This window comes from Hippichthys cyanospilos, chromosome 22 (genome assembly GCF_059441005.1).
Source record: "Hippichthys cyanospilos isolate Australia breed blue-spotted pipefish chromosome 22, RoL_Hcya_1.0, whole genome shotgun sequence".
NCBI lineage: Eukaryota > Metazoa > Chordata > Actinopteri > Syngnathiformes > Syngnathidae > Hippichthys > Hippichthys cyanospilos.
The window spans coordinates 2,419,545-2,443,952 of record NC_142390.1 but is presented as its reverse complement, the minus strand read 5'-3'; the positions used below and the strand labels follow the sequence as shown (position 1 = coordinate 2,443,952).

Here is a 24,408-nt window from a genome sequence, read left to right as displayed (position 1 = left end):
GCCAACCTCGATCGTACTTTCTGCCGCGCTCTGTTATGAATTTCAACATATTTATGTTTGAGCCAGCTGGGATTGAAAGAGTAAAATGGGGACACGGGATTGAAGAGGAAACGGGGGAGGGACTCCCAACAATATGTCTCCCAGTTCTTCAGCAAGGAAAATGTGAACCCCCTTTGCCTGTCTCGAGACTGGCTAGTCTTAGAAAGTTCGATGCTATTTCCATCGGGCTCCCAAGGTGAACAAAAACCTTGTTCTAAGGTCTGAGAAGGACCCTTGTATGTAAACGTAAAAAAAAAAAAAAAAAAGGTTTGGATGTTACATTTAGACCTCACTGACTTAGCACTAATTGACACGAGAGCACAGTCATGCGTTTCACCGACCGGGAATTAGATTATGAGCGCCCCCAGACTGCAGTCACATGACCTTCAAAAAAAGACCCCAGTAGCAAAAATTTGGTTGGAATAGACCAACAACAACAACAACAACAACAAAACAAAGAAACCGCCGTTTTGCTAAGCAGCTTTTGTTTTATGCTCGTTTTGAGGGTTGCAAATGTGACTTGAAAATTAATTGTAGATTTTTCTAAGGGGAAATTTTGTCCAAAAAGTAACCAGTGAATTTAGCGCCAAAAACGATTGGCTTATCAATTATGTGTAGATCCCAAAAAAGAATCGAACTACTCCAAAATGAAGCAAAAATCAACCAGATTTGTACTGTACATCAACCCTCTCATTAAAGGGACAGTGTGTAAGATTTTACCGTTTTCATTCAAAAGGAATACATTAAATGCTTGTAAATTTCAAACACTTGCAAATTGGGCTAAAAATCTGGCAAAAATTGACAACTTACCATAACGTCAAATGGTCGAGTCTTCACGTACGAATCTCAGGAAATTACATTCGTCTTTGCGTGGACACGCGCAGGTCGCACCAACGCTTCCGCTAAGCACCGGGTGTCCTGTAAGATAATTCGAGAGCTCATTAGACACATCCCGTTAGAGTCATGATCACGGAACAATAGTGTTTGTAAAAAACACACAGGTAGAAGATTTGCGCTCACTTAAGATGCCAAGAACGGAATGTACAATTCCAATCCGAGTCAGCCATGCAACACACTTGAAAAGTTTACTTTTTTTCACTATTATATCGTAAGATTTTTTGTTTTATTATTTACAGTATATTTTGCTGTTTTGTGTATTTTTATACAGTTGTAACGGATTTGTAACTGGCTTATTGAGTGACGTCTTTTTGGGACGATGCCCTTGGGCCTGGTGCCATTTCTCTCCCTCCCTCGTTCTCCGGCTCCCTCCCTCACTCGAGCCGCCGCACTGCAGAGGAAACTTGAACTGTACCCAGCTTCCGTCATTATCTCAAACCACACGTTTACCCGTCAGATCAGACTTGTTGGTTTCCTTCAATTTGCCACATTAGCTGCAGCAAAGGACATCGGTCGGAGTTTATGAATTGCAGCGATGGTTTTTAATTAAATCGCAGGCGGTACGCGGTTGCAAACTGTCCGTTAATCATTTACACCAATATCAGTTTACTCGTGGCTTTAAATAATCTCGCGAGACGCTAAATCGGCAAAGGCCTTTTCAAAAGCACGCTGCAAAACCAAAGGATTCTGGAGAGCCTTTTTTTTTTTCGCTGAGATTTTTCACGCCCTGCAAATGAGCCTTCTTTTTTTGTGCAGACACTGCCATCAAGCGGCCAACAGGAAAATTACCTTTTTTTATGATCGAAAGTACATTTTTTTGATTGCACCTGAACTTTTTGTTTAATTCAGTATCAGTACGTTCCAAGACACATGCAAACACGTTCAAACGTGCATGAAGGTAAAATGCGAAAGCTGTATCAGGAAAAGGACCGATTGGCTTCAATCTGATGTCCTTGATCGTGGCGACAGACCGGATGAAAAAAACATCATTTACAAGATTATAAACATGTATTTTTCCACCTTTACGCACTCCAAAACAGTAGGTGGCGGTAATGTACAGTGTCATGTCTGTATCTTCATCAGAAAAAAGAACAGACTTGGAATTAAACAGATTACACCATGTTTGTTGTGTTTGGATAAATACCTAATTTATGCATGTGTTTTTGTCTATATGATTTGTGATTATTGCTTGGATATTTTGAGAACGAAGCCACAATTTGCTGCTTACATTAATGCTTGTTTTTTTGGAAATTATTCAAGCGGTGAAAATCAGGGGGAGATTGGCACAAACTGTTCCTGCTGCCATGGCAACCGTCCTTGAATGAGATTCAACATGAGTCCGTTTCCAGTATGACAGTAAACACGTGATTGGTGAAAAAAATCAAACAAAAAACAAAAAAAAAACAATAATGAACGTTCTCTTCTTTTTAAGGTGACTTTAAAAGCTCCATACATGATGTGCTGACTTGTCGTCATCACACTTCATGAGGAACCCTGCAGGTGAGTGGCAGTTGTTGTCATAGCAACCGTTGAGGGGCGGCGGGAGATGACATTTCACTTATATTCTGACTTTTAAAACATGATGGGAATTGCATGATCGTGACTCTTTCATAAGTAGAGATGCTTTTTACATGGAAATAGCCTAATCGGTTCCAAGCTCCCCGAAATGTTTTGTGAAAATGCATCATATGTATATATATATATATATATATATATATATATATATATATATATATATATATATATATATATATATATATATATATATATATATATACCAAGTCTGTGTGCCCAGTTGACACTCAATAATGAAATGCACGCTGTGAGATTAGAGGCGGGTGATGGGACTTAGATGCTAAAAGAGGATTAGCAACACCTCTTAGTACAACTTCCTGTTTACGTCTTTGTCTCCGGTCACGTGTTTGCTTCTGTGTGGAGTCAAGTTGAAGCAGGAGCTACCTTTCGAACGTCACTTTATTTTTAGGGACACAAACTGGCGGGAGACGGCGAAGGCGGAATTAGCCGCTAATCGGGATGAGCGAGGCTCAGCGGGAATGCGGCTCGCACATTCTACCTGCAGACGCCGCGAGGATATGGACACATAAGCGACCCTGTGGTGAGTCCCAGGTATGTAACTTGAGAATCGCCACACTTTATTTAGTTCGAGTACTTCAAGAAGCTAATACTCCAACCCTTCGGTTTCTTATTTATCTCACTTAGGCTATTCAAATTTAATGAACGGCGTGCGGTGTTTGATATCTGATTACAAGAGTCATATTGCATGGACAGCACACACCCACACACAATAGTGCGTTTCGTTGTTAGCATCGTCCATTTTAGTATATTCCCCACATCCCGATCGCCATAACATTTGAGTGACATAATGTGTTTGAAGTTCTTGAACATACAACAAATCCTCAGAAAGTGAAAACAAAAATATTGTTTAAATTAAAAAAAAATAGCACATCCAGCAATAATTTTGTGGTAGTGTACAGCCCCGGCCATCAGAGGGCAGTGTAATGTATTCACACTATTATTATTATTATTATTGTTTTGGCAGAGTATAAAAAAAAATATTCTTTTTAGTAATGTTGAATTGTCTGTCTACATGTGTTGCTCCACCATTTGTGTTCAAATTCCTATTGCTTTAAAGGTTCATTCAGCCTTCGTATGGTGTTTTCTAGCACAACATAGAGGGTGAAAAAATCCTTTTTGTGGTAATAAACAGTATGAATTTTGGTAAACAAAAAGCAGATATACATTAATGTGTGATATAAAAGCTAGCGCATCCATATCCGATTTTTTTTAGTTGTACCATAATAGAGCAGGGGAGAGTTATTTATTGCATTTGAATGATCGTATGAAGGCATATGTATCAGTTGTCCCGGCGCTACACTAATGCGTCGTCTCGTTGCCATGGAGACAACTCTCATCTTTAAATCGTTTCCATCCAAAAATGAGTTTTACTCAAGCAACGCGGCCTCCTCCGGGGTTCTAAGGTTCTTGAGGGTGCTGTGTTGTATCATGGAGGACACATGTGTCCTGAAGCTACACACACACACAGCAAATGAACATTTCTTCAGTGTCGTATCGCAACACATCCACTTGACGCTCAGTGGAGCTGACGCGTTGTGTTATGTAGCGCTCTATTCCTCCCTGGATGCAAAATATGGTTTCAACATATTCTTTTATGATTCCTATTACTGCGCCATTAAAGGAATCTCATTTTCAGAGGCGACCGGGAGTTCACCATAATTGTGCTGTACATCAATAATTTTTTTTATCATCTCAAGCGATGACACATTCAATCGCCAAAGAAACAAGCCAAGACGCTGAATTATTATTCATAATATGACTCATCCTCCACAGCTGTGGTGGATATGCTCTTAGTTTTGACATTTTTAATGCACTCCAAAGCCTCTTATTATGATATCAGCTTTTGCGCACACGTGAAACCTTATATTGATTGCACATGAGATGTTTTACCACGCTGTCCAATATTTGACACTCTTAAACAATAGTAGACCCCATTCTAATGCGTTTGCGTGGTTATTCCCCTTTAACGACACATTTTGCTCCACTGAATAGCCCAGTTCACCTGTCAGAGACGGCGCGTGCGCAGTCAGCGCTGGGCGCATCAAGCTATCAAGTGTTTTCACGAAAGAGACGGAAGTTGTCGCAGTTTTCTGATTTAAGCGAGATTGGCTCGCTTTTTGTGATCGATTATACAACTCACTAAGCGAAGGGGAGATTTAATATACGTTTTTCAATGTGTTGTTTGCTGACGGGCGTGAAATGAACATGGAAGAGATGTTTTATTTTGGAATAGCCACCGGATGTGAAATGAGTGAAAAGGACGACCCCCACCCCCCCCACCCCACCCCCCAAGTCACGGAGTACTGGTAGCTGGTGTGTGAAGCTGCAGAGATGCGCGACGTAGCAGAAACCGAACGACTGTGGAGCTGCAGCTTTCGGATGCAGAGTAGCCATTAAAAGGATGAAATCCGCGTGAGATGCACGGAGACCGATTCCGCTGCGTGTTTCCTAGCTAAAAGTTGGGGGGGGGGCTTGGGTCGCGGCGGCGCATCGATCCAGGACGGACTCGGGAGGGGTCGCATCATGGGGAACGAGGCGAGCCTGGAAGGAGGAGGCGAAGGCCCGCTGCAGGGGCTACCCGAGGGGCTGGCACCCGACGGGGCCGGCGGCTTCGTTAGGGTCCCCGGCGGGGATCCGGTGGACCTGGCGGAGCTGAGTGAGGAGCAGCGGAAGCAGCTCGCCGCGGCGATGTCAAGGGCGCAGGGCAGGCAGCCGGCCGCACGAAGGCAGGGCTTACTATCGCTATTAATTCCAATTTCTTCCCTTTTTTCTGCACAAAAATATCTACACTAACCGTGGATGGAGGTGTTGTGGCTGAGCCGGAATCAGATCACGCCCATTTTTGTAATCCACTCAGACGTGATCTCATTATTGAAGCCAATTTTCATGGCTCATCTTTCAGCATCCGTGCACGCAAACGAGTGAAAAACGCCTCTTTATTCATAATACGTAACGATGTTTTCAGTTGACTGCTTGTAGCTGCGCGTGATGTATGTCGACGCTGCATTTTTTTGCGTTGTTTTTCACAAGGATGCACACGCGTAAATACTTGCACAGGGCCGGAAAATAGGATGCAATCCTGATTGTTTATTTCAGATCAAAGGAGGGGACACACCTCCAGTATTTGTGCCAAATCGTCGAAATGCGTGCTGGGGGTGAAAAAGAAAGAAAAAAAAAAACAAACAACAACCCAGTGTTATTTTTTTCTCTCTCTTTTTGAACGACATATCACGAGTGACAACACAAAATGGTGCTAGCTCCACGTTAATGTTACCAATTAGACTGATCTACTAATGAATTTAAGCCAGATTGGATTTTAATGATGCGAGTGGGAGGGGGCATGGATGCTTTAAATGCCAACAAAATGAATTAAAAAAAAAAAAAAAACCTGATGCTGGTGTCTTTTAATTGGCTCTAATTGAGAAACCTTATATTATCCATCAAACCGAGATAGTCGGGGGTGCATCAATATTAATATACCTAAAAATAGAAGCGGTGTTAATGTCACTTCCCTCTCATACTTCGCTTTCTTTTAATTTGAAGCATCAGTCTGGTGTCATGGTTCTGAAATCAACATGTCGTGGATTGAGAACTAGTTATCAGTGTTATGATGATTACAGAAATGTTGACTGAAAGGTTGCATAATGAACGCCACAATTCGCCCCTTACAGCGCACAGAATTTGGTTCCTTCTCGTCTTAGAGCTAACAAAGCCGCCTCTTCAACGCCGTGATGTCATTCAGCTGTGTTTACTTACTCGTTAGCGATAGCCTGTGGCGACGACATGTGACACATCTGTGTCAAAACGTCCGCTAGCTTAACGGATAATATTTTTAGGATGCCAATATTATCTGTTATCCTTTTTTTTGTTACTAAAAACTTTTCGTTTTATCTCCTCCAGACCATCGGAATCTGGTGTCCAGCAGCGAACACAGCAGCCAGGGGCCTCCAGGGGCCCGGCGGGCCTCAGTAAGAGTCGCACGGTAGAGGCCTTCAACCAGAGTCCACCCGGCAGGCCCGCCACAGGGCGCAGTCCTTCGTCCCTCAATCTTTTCGAGTCCCGATTCCGGCAGGAGCCCAAAGACTCTGAAAGCAAGTCATCTGGCATGTTTGGCTCTAGCTTCCTCAGTGGGGCCAATCCCCTGAGTGCCATGTCATCCATGACCTCCTCCGTGTCCTCCTCCATATCCTCTATGGGTGACTCCGTCAACATTCCCAAATTTGGGCTTTTTGGGGAGGAGGATGAGGGCGCTGTGCCTGAGTCCAATCAGGGAGGAAAGCCACCTGGCAAAGGCCCTCAACAAGGAACCGGTCCAAAGACGCCGCAACAAGGCGGCCCCCCAAAACAGCCTCAAGGTCCTCCTAGACAGGGGCCAAAACCAGGGCAAGGACAAGCAAGTCCAGGACCCAAATTAGCTCAGGGACCTCCTGGACAGGCTCCCAGGCAAGGTCAGGGGCAGCCGGGACAAGGTCCTCCTGGACAACAAGCACCTAGACCAGGTCAAGGACCACCAGGGCAGCAGGGACCCAAACAAGGTCAAGGTCCACCAGGTCAACAAGGTCCTAGGCAAGGTCAAGCTCCATCTGGATCGCAGGCACCCAAACAAGGTCAAGGACCACCAGCTCAGCAGGGTCCCAAACAAGGCCAAGGTCAACCTGGACAGCAGGGACCTAAACAAGGTCAAGGTCCACCAGGACAGGCACCTAGAGAGGGTCAAGGACCACCCCAACGTGGCCTTTCACAACAAAAAGAACCTGGCAAGCCTGGAGCCAAACAGCAAGGACCACAAGGGGCTGGAGATCCCGCCAAGAGTCAACCGGGCCCCACAAAGCCTACAGGGGGACTTTGTCCACTGTGTAAGACCACCCAGTTGAATACTGGATCTAAAGACCAGCCAAATTATAGCCAATGTACTGAGTGTAAGAACCAGGTCTGCAGCCTTTGTGGATTCAGCCCCCCGGACTCAGCTGTAAGATTCTGTTCTATGTTCTTATTTGAGTATACTATGTATCTTCTAACTAAAACCTTGCTCTTATGCCATGCAGGGGAAAGAATGGTTGTGTCTGAACTGCCAGATGCAGCGAGCCATGGGAGGCATGGACGCTCCTGCCATGACAAAGCCCAAACAAGGCTCGGCCCCGCCCTCGCCACAGCGACAGGCTTCGGGAAAACCCGGCAAGCTGCTGATCAAGCAGCAGAGCACCACCGACCAAGGCTTGACGCCGCCAACCACGCCTAGGCAGAAATCTCCAGGTGCCAGCTCTCCAGGACCGCTTTCTCCTGGCTCCTCGTTGGGAGGCTCCCCCAAGATCGATCCCAAGACCGGGCGCCCCATTCAACAGAAGGCCAGCCCGCAGCAGTCGCCGGCGAAGGCCAAGCAGGAGTCGAGCTTCTTCGGTGGGTTGGGGGGTATCAGTTTTGGAGCTTTGACCGATTCAGTCAAACCGGCAGCTGCTTCCTCACAAGCGTCCGAGTCAGTCGCCGGTAAACTGTTTGGCGGTTTTGGCGGATCCAAACCTCAAGCGCAGGCAGCTCCAAAGCAGGAGGAGTCCGTCGCGGGGAAGCTGTTCGGAGGATTCGGCGGATTATCCGAAGCGGCAAAACCTCCCGCCGCCGCCTCGCAGATGTTCAGCTTCGGCTCCTCGCTCCTCAGCTCGGCCACCGGCCTCGTCGCCGGCGAGGAAGACAAACCAGCCGATTTTCCACCGGGCTCCCCGCCCGATTCTCCGGCCGAATCCGGACCCGGCTCTCCGCCTGACTCTCCCTTCTCCGGTCCGGGCTCTCCTCCCGATTCTGACTCTGCTCCTGACACCCCGCCAGCCAAATCCGGAAAAGCACCAAGGACCACGTCTATTGAGCGAGAACCCAGTTTGGAGTCATCGTCCAAAACTAAGGAAATTTGTCCTCTCTGTAAGGCGGATCTGAATGTGGGAATATCAGAAGCGCCCAACTACAACATTTGCACCCAGTGTAAGAAGAACGTGTGCAATCTGTGCGGATTCAACCCATCTCCACACTTAGGAGAGGTAAGAAACACTCACTAACCCTAATTTTAGCACTAGGAATGGGACAAGACACAAATCGCGAGATGAGATTTTGACAAATTTGTCATATAAAATAACGCCCAGTATAAATTCAGTTTTCTAAATTTGAGCAAATTAACAATCCCAGTGAGATATTTTTATTTTATTTTTTTTAGTCCAGACATTTAGCTATTTGTTTTTCAAGTTTGGCTGAAGGACTGTCTAAAAATGGCTGCTATTAATCAATCAACTAAATAATAACCTAATACCTTACTGACTGATTAGTTTTACCTAAAGTAATTAATTACTTCAGGACTTTAGTACCTAAAGTAATTGTTACTTTAGTAGTTCAATACCAAAATAGTTGGAAGTGTTCATTAGTGTTTCAAAAACAACTTTTCACGTGTTTTTATGCATCGAAATGAGCGGACAGTGACACAGAAACCGAACGCCTTTGACCCGCTACTCTCGTGTTACCACATTGTGTGTCGGTTCACTAAGACCAGATGGAACGTGACGGCGGAGCATCAGTGGGTTAAAGGAACGCAGGCCAAAAATGGTTTTCGCTTGGGTGAAACAGACTTTCCTGAATAGCAATGTTTCTCAGTGTCTATATGGAAGGTGTCAATGAGAAAGTCTGGAGTAGCAGAGAAGTACGTTAGAACAATGCAGGACATGTAGGTAGGACGGTAGTGAGATGTTCTGTAGCTCTGAGCTTCTATCTTGCTATGGTGATGGAGAGACTGACAGACGAAGTAAGACAGAAATCTCCGTGGACTATGGTGTTTGCGGGTGACATTGGAAGCAACATGTGGAGAAGATAAAGCGGTGGAGGTTGTCCCTGGAAAGGAGAGGAACGATGCGTGTGAATGAGAGGGAGCCAGGTGTAAGAGTGAAGATGCAGTGAGAAGAGATAAGGAAGGTGTGTCGATTTGAAGTATTTATGATTTATTATTATTTATATCCCACTAGCAGGAGTGTGCCATCCTTTGGAAGGATACTACAAGAATGACATGGAAATAAATGACCCAAAAATGGTGAAAATACTGCACAAGGGCTATATAGATGACCTAAATTGGTCCATCTTGTGATGGGATCCCCGAAAACTGTCTCAAAGTCTCCAAAAACTTACTCTTCCTGAAACCTTAATCAACCGAAACTCTACCCCAAGCTTGAACCTCGAATTCCAACCCTTCAAGGATCAACATGCTTTAATTGAAAAAAGTAATGAGAAGCCGAGCAATGCAATCAGTCAGCCGAACCCCAGGAAAGTCATTTTGCGTCGGGGAAAAAAAAACAAAACCCAATGACGCCGTAACTTCCATCTAGGCCGTCGGGTTCCTGCTCCAGATGAGTCACAAAGAAATGACGGCGCGCTACATCACATAAAGGCAGCAAGCGATTGCACCTGGGAAAAAATGAAGGGGGTCCACGTGGGCAGCTATAGGCTTAATCCCAGTTTCCTAAAAGGATTTAAAGGCCAACGGGAATCCTGTTATTTCTACGGCGGCTTGATCCTCTCGTCAGGTGCATGTAATCCCCATCAATACCCGTTGTGGAAGACAAGAAAAACAGTTCCGATTCTCCCTTTTTTTGCACATGCATTCCATCTTAAAGATTGTCATCTGCTAGGTTCCTCACGCCCTCCCCCACTTTCCTCACTCTGCCTCACAGCGCTCCTCTCATGTGCCCCGGAGGCTCGCGCGTATAAAAATAGTCAGCAGTCACAAACGAGCCACAAAAGCATGCTGGATGAGCGATTGTGGGTCAGCTGGCTTTTAAAAACACACGCATGTCCTTTTATGTCACGTTAATACGCGCATGCGAGATTATTTATCTTTTTGAAACGGTAAATGTAAAAAATACAAAACTAATCAATCAAACGTAAGTACTCGCAGCCTTTGTATTGGAGACAGCCATTTTCTGGGCTCTCCAGAGATGTTCAATCGGGTTCAAGTCTGAACTTTGGCTGGGCCACCAGAATATTCACCGTAAAATGACAAAATGCGGAAAAAGTGAAGCACTGTGAATACTTTCTGGGTGCACTGTATTTCGCTGTTCGGTGCTTTGAGGCAGAAGGTTCACGTTTTGTAAAATACACGCACATTTTGGCAGCGGTCGCATTTTGTTAGCACAGCCTGTTGTGTTTACATCCTGACCGACGTCGCTCGCTCGCTCCCCCTCGATGCATTTAGCCGCGGTGGCAACGCTCCCAGAGTGGAAAACAGTCAGTTTGTTGCGTGGACGGGCTGTCTGGCACGCCGTCAGTCACGAAAAAACAAAAAAAAAAAAAAAAAAAAAAACTGCAGAGGCGAGGGAAAAACAGCGCCGTTGCGAACACAAAAATCGATTGAACTCTTTAGTGCGACAACACAACCTTCAAATTATTCCTAACGTCTGCAGTCGTCAGTGGCAGTGAATGAATTTGTATTGTGTATGTGGAATATCAAAGTTTTGACAATCTTTCGCATTCAAATGAGAAATTCTAGCTTGTTAACTTAAAAATCACAGGCAAAAACTGAAAGTCAAAAAGTAGTAATTTATTATACTTTTTTATAGTTATTTATTTTAGTATTTGATTTGCTGCTATCTGGACAAAGATGCCCATTTTGCAGAATCTAAATGTCCTACCTATGAATTGAAAGTGATTTCAGTTCATAAAGCATCATCTAAATCAAACCACCGAGTTTTACAAAACTTTTCATCCGGGCGAAATGTACCTACTAAATTGTACATCTATGAACTGAAGGGTATTTCATATCATAAAGCATCACTCACATCATAAAGCTGACTGAAAAAATGCCAAGATGTGCATAGCTGTTATAAATAAGGTAGAGATGATAAAGATGATAAGTGGGGATTTCAGGCTGTCAGAAAAGATATGGATGGCACCCACGTTTTTGCTTTTCTTCAGCATTATGCACCACGGCCATCTGACTCGTGACTCAAAGACTCCATGAGTCACAGACGACACCTTTGGGCAGTGCATGCTGCAACATCCGCTCAGGCGGAAATGGGAGAAAAATCCAAGAGATCCGCATCACGCCATTAGATCCTCCTGATCAACTTTTAGGAACAAATTATGGTCATAATTTGCCAATCACCAAAAACGTCTGAAAATACTATTTGTCTTTGTATTCACGTTTCTTTTATTTGACGCTTCAAATTCATACACGAGTGATGAAAACCAGACCTAATCTCACAGAAGAAACGGTACATTTACGACATGAAAGGAGGCAGCGACTATAAAATGAAAATGTACTTGAAGTTGTTGAAAGGTGGACTCGTGCGGATTTTAATCCAAGACGTGACTAACGTTAAAATTTCTCTCATTTTCTTTTCAGAGTGAATGGCTTTGCCTTAACTGTCAGACGAAAAGAGCCGGTCAGCTGGACGACACGGCTTCCCTGAAGAAAACAGCTCCTGCTCCCGCCCCCTCCTCCATCCCTCCCCCTGCTGCTGTAGATAACGAACCCATTGTAGTAGAATCAGCAGCAGCGCACCCAACCCTGCCTGCCCCAGAGACCAAGGTAGCAGCCACACCTACACCAACATCACACCATCACCATGAACCGCAGACCGTTGGCGCTTCAGAGCAGGCGCTAACAGCCGAGCTTATGTCCGAACATTCTCCAGACGTCTCTGAAAGCGAAGCTCCCGGTGTAGCTGAAATTCTAGAGCGGCGGCAAGAGAGCCCTGCCGAAGTAGCACAGGAAATCCCAGCAATTGAGCAGCTCCAGCAGAGTAGCTCGATTGATACAAAACCCGCGTCGGAGCCGCCTGGAGATAACCATCAAGCACAGAGTGAATTTGTCAGCGAGGTAACTGCGGGAAAGAATTTTCAAGTAGTAGAGAACCTCTGCGAGGTTCAGATGCCGGATACGAGTTTTGATGAGATGCCCGTTGAGGTAGAAAAAGATAAAAATCACACTTTTGAGAGTATACATCCCTTGACAGAGAGCCAAATTCAGCCTGAACCCGTCTCGGTCACGCAGGAAATCACCACTCAAATGGATTCGGCGGAAGAATCCCATGTGATAAAAGAAATAGGGAGCGAGCTAGTTGATTCAACAGAGGCAACAGCTCAGACTTTAACGGAGACGGTAGACATTGCTTTAAACGTGAATAAAAGCACAAAAACTGAGACTGAAAATGTAGTAACTGAATCAACTGCAGAAGATACTTCTCATCCCTCTGATGAAGTCATTGAAAATGTACCAGCTCCATCTGAAATTGCGGGCGCCAAACATGACAAGATGGAGAATGAAATACAGTCAGATGCATCGAAATGCATAAAACCCCCGGTGACACGAGTTGCTAATCCACCTGACTCAAGTCCCGAGCAGAAAAGTCAGGCTGATACATTACAACACAAATTCTCAGAAAACTCAGAAGAAACCAGTAGACACCCTGAGCCAGAAACTAAGTCTTCTTCGAATGAGACACCTTTTGAAAAAGCATTGAATAACACCTTAGACAAAACTCCTGATCAGGAAGTATGCGTCAAAGGTAGTCAGGAAAATTCAACTGAGCCAGAAACTTTAAAAGACACTCCTGAGGCGACGAGTGTCCAAGAACAAACTAGTGAAAACAAGGAGATGGATGCTGAGATAAAATGTGATGGCGCTGGTTTTAAAGAGGCAACACTTCATGAAAATAGAGTTTCTGAGGTGAACGCTGAGATGATAAATTCCATTGAAGAACAGAAAACTCAGGAGGTAAAAGAGCAGAAACCTCTTAGTGAGACAGAGTTGGTTTTAGAACATTCTATTGAAACAGAAAACATTGGTCCAGTAGACAAAAAAGAATTAGAAAGTTCTGAAAAAACCCTCGGTGACAGCCATAGTGGAGTTACGCCTAAACAGAAAGTCTCAGGAACAAATGATAATCCACCTCCTGTTCACGAAAGCCATGTTCAAACAAACTCGTTCCCGGAGAGGTCCACAGAATCAGAAAAAGCTCTCGTTGAATCTGAAAGTGAAATGCCAAATGAGGAGCGGCAGCCACCTAGAGATATTTTGTCCGAAGATCAAGATTTCGACAAAATGGTGTCGCCAGATTCTGATGGGCAAGAAAAGGTCAAAACTCAAGAGCCCTTTCAGAATCAGACACAAGTCGAGGATCTTGCCGTCCCTTATGATACAGAATCTTGTTCTCATTTAATGAGCAGGCAGGAGCAGCCACTTGACAATTTTAATGGGGGAAAAGACATTAAAACGGAGGCAAACAAAAATAAGGTTGGCTCATTACCTGACACAGGCAATATCCAGGAATCTATTTTCACATCAGAAGTGAGCACAGTTGGTGACAAAGATGGCACTGCTGAGACTCACGCAGGGAGGAAAAGCACATTACCACACACAAACACAACCACACAACTCGAGTCTGAAAATACCAACTTGGCTGTATTAGCTCCTTCAACCCCCACAGTAGAACCCCAAATACGAGCCACTGCAGTTTGTGAACTTACTGCAGATATGAAAGATGTTGCCAGTTTGATGGAGAAAAGAGAGTCTACACCTGAGTCTCAAGCCGACCAGTGTGATGAAGATACACTACCCGAGGTGACCATAGTGTTTAGCTTAATTAGTGGAGGCTAGTTGTTCATGTACGTGGTAGTGATATATTGTACAAAACGATAGGTATGAGCGACATAGAAGTTCTTTGTTTATTATCCCATTAATATCATATTTAAATCCAACAGGTGAAGAAGTTGGAGACCTTGAAAAAGTCTGGGGACAGAGAAAGTGCCGCCAAGGAGGGCAGTCCAACCAGCCCGTCTGACCTGGCCAAACTGGAAAGCACAGTCCTGCCCATTCTTGAAGCGCAAGTGAAGGATGATAAAGAGAAAGAAAAAGAAACAGACACACTAAAAAACAGACGTAAACTAGAGGTGCTTTCCCTTTCTCCTGACTCTCCATGCTCGGACGACGACAGAGATGTTAAGAAAAGTAACACAAAGATAAAGCTACTGGTGCCGCTAGACGTCAGGGTGGATTCACTGGATGATAGCAGCGAAAGTTTTAGTAAAGAGAGCCCCATGTCAGGAGATGACGAGGAATTCATCCGCAAACAGATCATAGAAATGAGCGAAAATGAGGACGCCTCACCGTCCGATGAGGAAAACCTCATTCGGCAGAAGATTCGACAAGATGAGAGGAAAAGAATGGATCAAAAGAAAACAGAGCCTGTAGAGAGGAGCGCGTCAGGAAAAACCAAGCGGTTATCAAAGAAGGACTCTATAAGTCCCAACGATGAAGAAGATAAAGAGCTGCAAAGACCTTTGGAGAAAGGGCAAGCCGTCGAAGTTGATCCGCCGAAACTCAAAGAAGAGGATCGTCAAAGCGGTACTGCCGTTCGCAAATTTCAAGCCATGGAGCTGAATACAACCAGCAGCCCCGTGTGTGTCACTCAAATTGATATAGAAGCAGAGATGGAATGTTTGACGGATTCACCAGATGATCGTTCCAAAGGGGAGGGGTCGTCAAGCCTACACGCATCCAGTTTTACTCCTGGTACATCACCGACATCGCTGTCCTCGCTGGATGAAGACAGTGACAGTAGTCCGAGCCATGTTCGCTCCAGTGAGAGCAAGCAACACAGGAAAGCCAAACACAGACAACCTGGGCAAATGCTGCCCACTATTGAAGACTCTTCAGAGGAGGAAGAGTTGCGGGAAGAAGAGGAGCTACTCAGGGAGCAAGAAAAACAGCGTGGCGCAGGTAAAAAGTCGAAGCGAGACAAAGAAGAGGTTCGAGGCCAGCGGAGGCGTGACCGTTCAATGACGCCCCCCAGCAACCTTTCGCCTATCGAAGACGCCTCACCGACAGAAGAACTGAGGCAGGAAGCGGAAATGGAAGAGATCAGACGTTCATCCTGCTCTGATTTCTCCCCAAGCATAGATTCAGACACCGAAGGGTTTGAAATCAACGCTGCAAAGATTGTCGCGGTGCAGAAAACATATCAATTGCCCTTATCTGTGTCACTACATTCTCCAACAGAAGATAAAAACAAAGACAAATCGCAAAGAAAAACTCTCAGATCCGCTGATGAAGCTTATGAGGAGATAATACTGAGGGCTAAGTCTCCTACTGTTGAAAATGTTGACTTTCAGCCCAAAAAAGAGGCTCTTTATGGAGACATGCTGATTGAAGATTATGCTTATGCATCTGTCATAGATAATTCAACAGATGATTTGGGAGACGCGGAAAAGATCAGCGTTCCTACCCAGCCAAAGAAGCTGCGCTCACCAGATGAAGTCTATGAGGACATGATTAAGAAAAGAAAGGAATTTATGAAACTCGAACAAGAATACCAAAACATGCAACCGAAAAAAGAAAGTACAAACCCAGAAATTGTCTTACAGCCCGCAGAGAATACCCTTCCCAAAGTTACCACGGTAACAATGGGGAAAGACGGAAAACCATTGTTGGATGCTGAAAGCGCATATGAAGAACTCATGAAAAAGGTCTTGAGCCCGGGATCAAGTCCTGTTCCGCAAGACCCAGAAGTCGAAACCACTTCATCTAAAAGGGCGCTTCACCCAATCCCGGACTTAAAAGTCACACAGTGTTCCTCAGGAGAGTTGTCCTCCGACGAAGAGAGTATGATTAAAAAAGAGGAGGAAACTGTTATATCTGCTTCAACCACGTCTCCATCATCCGCATTAGACCAGCAAACACCCACCCCTGTTACAGCATCTCAGGCTGACATTGTAGACCTATCAAGTGCAATTTCATTGACATCTGCTCCTGTACCTGCAAACTTTACCGTCTTGCCTACCGTCCCCCAGTATGCACACAGCACTCCAAGCATAGTTTCGACTGCCCCACCAATCCCTCCTAAGCCAAATGTCTTGCGTAGGGCTAATTCTCAGGAAAAAGCAGATGCACCCGTTGAATCACCATTGCCTCCCCCTACCGTACAAAAGCCCACAGTCTTTCCCAGGAAACCGCCAGTTCCACTGCCACCCCAGGCTTCAGCTGCACCGGTCAGGCCAGAGTCAGTGACCACAACCTCACTTTCTAAACAGTCAGTAACTCCGACATACAAACCTCATGTTCCACCTCCTGTACCCCCAAAGCCATCCATTCCTGCCGGCGTCGGTGAAAGCCACAGACAAGGGCATGGTGTCAAACCACCCATTGCACCAAAGCCTTGCTCACAGCCGTCCTCCCCTGCTCATGGCTCGCACCCATCAAGACCCACTGTACTTCCCACAGGGTCCACTGAAATAGCTTTGAATCTCAGCCCTTCATCTGAGAGCAAACCCTTTCAGCCCTCGCCAAAGTCTCCTTCTTCTCCCAGATACGCAAGTAGCCTCCGTGACACATATGTGGTTATCACACTCCCTTCCCAGCCAAGCTCTCCAGTAAACAGTCTCTCAACCCAAGCCCCCTCTGAACCCGGCCCAGCATCTACTGCCCACCAAACTCAGCCCTCATCTTATCACCCAACGCAGGGTCAACCGCATTCATATCAGCAGTCAACACCACCTCATACAACTCGGGTGCCTCTGGCTTACACCCGAGTGACAGAATCCATTGAGAATCAGGAGATATGTGGCCCTGAAAAGCATGTTTCAAGCTCTTGCCACATCATCGAGGCAGTATCGGCCTCCGCGCAGCCTCCCGTGGTCATGCCAAACCTAATCTCTCAAGTGGTTACCACAGAGGTCCAAAGAACCACCGTCTCTGTTGTTCATGAACGGACGCCGCCACCTGTGCCGGCTCCGAGGGCAACCGGGATACCGATATCATTGGAGAAACCAAAGACTCAATTACCCGCACAGAATGGACATGCGGCGCTGCCTTGTGAGGTGGTGGACCTCAGGACTGTGAAGTCCGATGCGGCGTCGCACACGAATGGAGTGGATCTGTCTGCCGGCCCGGATTCTAGACGGCAGCCTTTTGCAACCGATGTCAGTCGACAGAGCAGCGCGGTACAGTCACCTGTCGTAAACCTGAGTTCCGAATCCTCCACTTTCTCAATCATGACTGACAGTATCACCATTGTGACATGTTCTGCTACAATCCAAAGGTGTGACAGTTTAGAAAGCGCTCAAGTATCTTCAATCCCCCTCCAGTTAACGAAGAATAAAGCATTTGAACCTGTCTCTCAAATTGTATACCGGTCTGTGGATTCTCAGCCTCCCACTCACTTTGGCGAGATTCCCATAAATCTCACAGTTGGATCAAGCACGGGCGGTGGAACGTTCCAAACGCCACCTGTAACCATGGCACCCAGTACCGTCGCTGGTTGCGTTGCTAACGGCTTAACGACAAGCACCACGTCTGTGGCAGGAGCCGTTGACCTGAGCACGACAAAGCCATTCAATACTCTAGTATCGGTGGACGCTATTTCAACAGAGGTCGTCACAGCTGTCATCACAGAAGATGATAGCAAACCAGTAGATCTGACTGCAGGGAAAAGAGCCGTGTGCTGCGATGTCGTTTATAAGCTCCCGTTCGCAGGAAGCTGCACCTCACAGCAGCCCGCCGCGCCTCTCCCCGAAGACCGTTTCGGATACCGCGATGACCATTACCAATACGACCGCTCGTCCTATGGCATGAAGGGCTTTGGGGGAATTAAACCCTCAATGTCGGACACCAACCTGGCAGAAGCTGGTTTGTTTGTTTACAAGAGTAAGAACAGCTATAATTTCAGTGGTACTACAGATGGTGCCGTAGATCTTTCCTCTGCGAAGATTTCTGATGCAGGTCAGTGCAGTGACATTGCAGACCTGTCGCTTAAATGTCATTTCGAACTGCTACCACTCATCCATGGCTAGCATGTGTTTTTGTTTTTCCTCTTTCTTTTTGCATGGAAGTACTTTTTTTTTCTTCCATTTCTTCCTTTTTTTGTTGTGATTTTTGTGCCTGCATGCACTTTGTATTTTTTGTACTTTGGATTGTTTATTTTTCTCCTTTTTTCCATCACTTTCTATTTTGGGTAAGGAATGACTCACGAGATCTACCGTATTTTACGGACCACTGGGCGTACCATATTATTCGGCGCCAAAACTACGAATAGGCCTGTTTTAAAATGATTCCATACATTAGGCAAAATAATTTTGCGTACTGTTATGTTGTAAACAATTTATTTTAATTGTACCATATTAGGGACTAATATTCTGAAGGATAACGGAACAATCACTGCTTTAAAATAGTTAAAAAAAAAGCTGTATTTTGTTAACTTAATTTCTGATTGTTGTAACAGTCTTTTCAATGAATAGTTAATTAAATATATGGAATTTGGAAAATACTGTTGTGATGCTAAGGCACGGGTTTCCTAGATATCCCGCATTCTTTGGCCCAGCCCTTTTGTCCAATTTTAGAAACCTTCGTGGCCCTCGGGGCAAAAGTCGTTTTGTTCTGTTATGACAAAAACATACACACAAACAAGCAAATAGAAGGCAGATATGAATGAGAGTGCAAATATCATAGAAAGCAAATTGAATTCAAGATGACAACATGAAAAGAAAATATCCAACTGTAAAGTGTGAGAAAATATTCCCGTTAAATTGAGTCTAACGGTCCGAAAAATACAGTGCTTGATTGAGTATATGATATTTGCTCAACTGACATTTATTTTTAAATGTTTTGAACAGGTGATGCCGTGGACTACTCCAAGAAAGGGGCTTACGCAGGAATGACAATTCCTCCTTATTCTCAGGCGAGAGTAACAAGTGGTGTTGGCACTCTCTTTGGTACAAGTAGTGTGCTAAGATCATCCAATGGGGTGGTTTATTCCTCTGTTGCTGCACCAATCCCATCCACATATGCAATAACAACGCAGCCAGGATCCATCTTTTGCACATCATACAACACTCAGTCAAGTATGCATACGAGTGACACCATGCCATCGCTGTCGGACATTCAGAATTTGCCGCTGACACGATCTCACAGCTTTTTGTCCACCGTCTCCATCACAACGGCAGATGAGCAAGCCAACGTCCCTCTCAACCTGGAGACATCCAAAGAGGACCCATCTGGGAACGCCGTCACCACAGCAACCACCTCCTTATCCCTTGACTACACGGATGAATCTCTTGAGGCAATAGCCGCCTCCTTGGAGGCTCTTTCCTCACCCATGGTCCCAGGGGATGGCCAGTATCAGGCAGAGCGAGAAAGGCTTGAGATGGAAAAACTCAAGCAGCAGCGCCTGGCCGAGGAGCTGGAATGGGAACGTCAGGAGATTCAACGTTTTCGCGAGCAAGAGCAGCTGCTGGTACAGAAGGAATTGGAGGAGCTGCAGGTCATGAAGCAGCAGATTTTGACCCAGCAAGAAGAGGAAAGACAAGCTCATCTCATGATGCAAAAGGAAACGTACGCTCAGCAGCAGCAGCAGCTTGAGCAGATTCAAAGACTCCAGGAACAACTCCGCATGCAACTGGAAGAGCAAAAGCTTCGGCAGATGTATCCAAGTGGAGAGATGATCGGGAATGGAATCCAAGAGGCCATCGTCTTGGGCCCCGATGGCACCGTGCTGTCACGAAAGATCACAGACAGCGGTTGCCAAACAGACGAAGAGGACGAGACGGTCAGCAAAGCTTACGCGGCGGGGAGGAAAAAGAAAAGCATCAAAAAGAGTGTTGACAGTTGTGTGCAGACAGATGACGAAGATCAGGAAGAGTGGGAGGCTCAGAGAAGTCGACAGAATCGGCCACGCACCGCACGGGGGGACCGGGGAGGACACGCGGACATGTCCTTACAAGCGCACACTGAGATTTCTATACAAACGGATACAGATGGAAACATCAGGATGGGCACAAGAATGGAACTGTCCGACTCGGAAAGAACTTCGCCACAGAAACGACCCTTGGAGATCGGCCTTTCTCCCCACCTCAGAACTGAGTCCTCCGCGCTTCAAACACCCCCTAAATCTCCCAACATGCTCTATTCTCCCTTGTCACCTTGCATTTCCCCAAGCAAATCGCTTGAATTTGTATCTTATGAAAAATCATTGGGTGATAAAAGCCCTCAAAAACTCAAGGGAAGCCCAGATCCAGGAAGTCCAAGGGGAACAAAGCCCATGCAGAGATCTATGTCTGATCCCAAATCTATCAGTCCAAGTGGAGAAGAAAGGGCGACATCCGGCACCCAATATGCTGAGACTGTGAGTATACCTCTGTTTCATTCCTCCTGTGTTAATGCTAGTCGAGTTTCTTAGCGTTTCTAATGTAATATCATACATTTTACAAGCCGGAGGTATTCATACTGCAGCTTTGATTGTGGCGAATATGTCCTCTTTTGCGGTCTTTTTGCTCCTGGCTTACATCTGGTTTGAAAGTCAAATGTAGCTCACCGTTGACTAGCTCATACATAAAAAGAAAACGCTGAGCTTGCAGGAACATATTCAGCTGTGAAATTATCCCTGTGAATAAATTACAGCTCTTAGCACTAGAGGAAGACTACAAAATGCATAGCTTTGATAGTATACATATATATATATATATATATATATATATATATATATATATATATATATATATATATATATATATATATATGTGTGTGTGTGTGTGTATACATGATGCATTTTCACAAAACCATGTTCATGTTGCCAACGTTTTGAGTTATTGACGATACAAATTTTAGGCAGACATCCATTTGGGATTTGTACGAAAACAACCTCCTTAAGGTCTCAACTTTAATTTCCCAGCAGCCAAAAGGTTGAAATTGAAAAGAAAGTGTATGAAATTAAGGGGTTTGGGTAGACTCCAAATACATATGTCACTTTTGTTTTCCAGGGGAAGGGTTCAGGTGGAACACCCACTGGCACCCAAAAGAAGGTCAAGAGGACTCTGCCCAACCCCCCATCAGAAGACGAGTCGACAGCCATCGGCCAGACAGCATATAGCACCGGTTCTGCTCGTCGGAGAATGTGCCGCAATTCAAACATGGCGCGCGCCAAGATTCTGCAGGACATAGATCGCGAGCTTGATTTAGTGGAACGTGAATCATCCAAACTCCGCAAAAGACAGGCAGAGCTGGATGAGGAGGAGAAGGAGATTGATGCCAAGCTGAGGTACCTGGAGATGGGTATTAATCGGAGGAAAGGCGCACTTCTGAAGGAGCGAGAGAAGAGAGAACGGGCTTATTTACAGGGCGTGGCAGAAGATAGAGATTATATGTCTGATAGTGAGGTTAGCAACATTCGGGAGACCAGAGGTGATCCGGGTGACGGTGAGGACGAGGAAATTGAAAGCCATGGTCTTGAACGTCCCAGGACAGCTCCTCAGTCAGAACTGGAAGACTTTGTCCCGCCTCAAACGAAACACGAATACGGAAAATACTCCCAGTACCAATATCCTCAAAGCCAATACCAGCAGTCCCTGTATCAGAACCCCCAGTCTTACCAGTCTCATTCTATGTACTCCTCTGTGCCCTCGCTCACCAGCTCCCAACAGCAAAGCTACCAGCAGATGCTCCTGTTGCAGCAGAAAGCTGCCAGACAAGCAGCTCTTCTCTCCGAACTGGATGCTACCAAATACGATGTCATAAGCCGTCAGCCTGATCCCACATCCTCACCCTACCTCGGCGTGAAATATGACAAATACGGCAACCACCTCGACCTCAGAGCCTTGGATGTGGGAAGTATAGCAGGTAGTCCCCTGTCAGCTGTCTCTGATTCTTTCTACTCCGATATTGATCACCACACGCCTAGGAGTTACCTGCTCCTGGAAGACGCAGCCGAACTAGCTAAGGGCTCCTCCGGTTTGTCATCATCGTACAGTCTCGCTGAGAGAGAGCTAGCCAAAGCAGAGAAGCTCCTTCAACGCAGTGCTGCTGACCTCGGATCCACTGACTATCTTGGATCCACCTCCAGACTGCATACCTATGGAAAAACCCCTGATGAAGAAGATCCAATGGAGGAACCCTATGAACTGAAGCTCTTGAAACAGCAGCTCAAGCAAGAGTTCAGGAGAAGCACGGGTGGGACAGAAAGTTTAGACCCCCTGACTGGCCTCTCCCAACACTACTATACTCCGAGTTCCAGCATCTCCAGTTACTCCCAAAGACACTACCCGAAATCCGACAAATACAGCATGAGTCGGCTGACACTCGAGAAGCAGGCTGCCAAACAACTCCCGGCATCAATGTTATACCAAAAACACAAGACTCCGCTGATGGAGCCTAAGATCTCCTCCAAGTACTCTTCAATTACAGAGAGCAGAGGTTTGGACATGGACTACACAAGCTATTTAGGTTCAACCAGTAGCTCCCCAAGATCCAGCCGGCTCATGCAGGACGAGATTACCTTTGGTCTTCGTAAGAATATCGCAGAGCAGCAAAAATACTTGGGGTCCACCTTGGGGGCTAACTTGGCTGGTTCGCTAAATCTAGGTCAGACCTTGGGACTGGACCCTGCCTACCCAAGTGGCAGTCGCTCAAGACCGTCATCCAGGCCTACTTCTTGCTATGGCTTAGACCTGTCGATCAAAAGAGACCCTTCAAGCTCTTCGCTGAGACTCAAAGGGGACGGCGAAGTCTCCACAGACGGACCGGGCTTCCAAACCCCTTCTGGTCGCACCAAACCCACCAGCCTCCCCATTGTGCAAAGCGGCCGTGGGAGAATCCCCATAGTGGCTCAGAACTCTGAGGAAGAAAGTCCACTGAGCCCCGTCGGGCAGCCCATGGGCATGGCCCGCGCCTCCGCCGGGCCTTTGCCGCCCATCTCCGCCGATTCTCGGGACCAGTTCGGTTCCTGCTTGTCCTTGCAGGACTCGCAGCAACAGCACATCATGGAGGAACCGAGCAGGGGTAGGGCTTATGTGTTGATGGATGACCTTCAAGGCACCATGTCAGATAGCGAAGGTAACAAACGGAACCGTCTTACTACCTTTCTGTTCTTATTCATGATTTGCTTTTGCATGCATTGGCCGCCACTCGGTGGATTGTTTAGGCGCTGTGAAAATCTGCATTTCTTTGCTGCTTCTTCTAACACTAATCAAAACGTTGCACGTCTTGTTCGCCGTCTTATAAAGCATGCGCGAATGTTTCAACTAATGCATGTCTGTACTTCCGATATTATGTAAAGTGTTGGCATAACTTAGTGTGACTGTGTGGGTGGTGTTCTTCTCAAATAGCGATCTAACTAACGCACGCGTTGTCTCGGGATTCTCGTTTTTGTCTTTTTGACACTTTGAAATGTTTGACACTAGGAAAGTGGTCATGGTCGCTCTTGTGAGGCGTAAAAAACCTCGATTTAATCCCCCAGCATTCTGTTCCCCTTCAGTGAATTGCATGTCTGTTTAAAGCACTAATAAATTTATTTTTTGCATGTCTCTGTTAATTGCATGAATGTACAGTACCATTAAAGATGTGGAAACACCTTCAAATTCAGATGGTTTCGAACACTTCAAGAGGACAAGCAATGCCTACTTTGAAGAATCTAAATTTCAAAGCTGTGAACTGAATGTAATTGCACTTCAGAAAACTTCATCCACATCAAAAAGCTGACTGAGAAAATACCACGATGTGTAAAAACTGTTTTTTACTGAATATTGTACGCCGTATCCTCTTCAAGTTTTGTACGGTTTGTATTATATTCTTAAAATGTATTTTAGTTGTTCATTGGTCTCATGCTGTAAGCCTAATAATACAGTAAACATTTTACATGGAATAATACTTAAAGATTTTGTATAGGTCTTACTCTACTATTTAATATAAACGCAATAACCGCCATTGATCGTTATAAACGTCAAAATTCCAGTTTTAAATGGTCTGCTATAGAGTAATGGTGTTAATGAGTTAATATTGTGTTTATGGAGAAGCAATTAAGCATCAAACTCTACTTGTTTTCATCCGATTTGGGAACTCCATTTTTTTTTTTATATAACTTTAACACA

The 24,408-nt window shown here is 45.5% G+C and overlaps 2 protein-coding genes across 2 annotated transcripts in view; one reads left to right on the top strand and one right to left on the bottom strand.

The window, feature by feature from the left end:
- The window catches only part of LOC148405402 (troponin I, slow skeletal muscle-like), a 46,647-nt gene that overhangs the window by 13,022 nt on the left and 9,217 nt on the right, over window positions 1–24,408 (bottom strand). Inside the window, exon 5 of the mRNA XM_088406312.1 lies at window positions 850–957. The gene's annotated coding sequence lies outside the window, so the exon portion shown is untranslated. The remainder of the gene's footprint in view (window positions 1–849; window positions 958–24,408) is intronic.
- pcloa (piccolo presynaptic cytomatrix protein a) overlaps window positions 4,844–24,408 on the top strand; it is a 30,750-nt gene continuing 11,185 nt past the window's right edge. Inside the window, 7 exon segments of the mRNA XM_088406284.1 lie at window positions 4,844–5,258; window positions 6,433–7,501; window positions 7,578–8,558; window positions 11,900–12,085; window positions 14,260–18,274; window positions 19,165–20,672; window positions 21,307–23,374. Coding sequence (XP_088262410.1) covers window positions 5,056–5,258; window positions 6,433–7,501; window positions 7,578–8,558; window positions 11,900–12,085; window positions 14,260–18,274; window positions 19,165–20,672; window positions 21,307–23,374 — 10,030 coding nt within the window. The 5' untranslated portion in view covers window positions 4,844–5,055.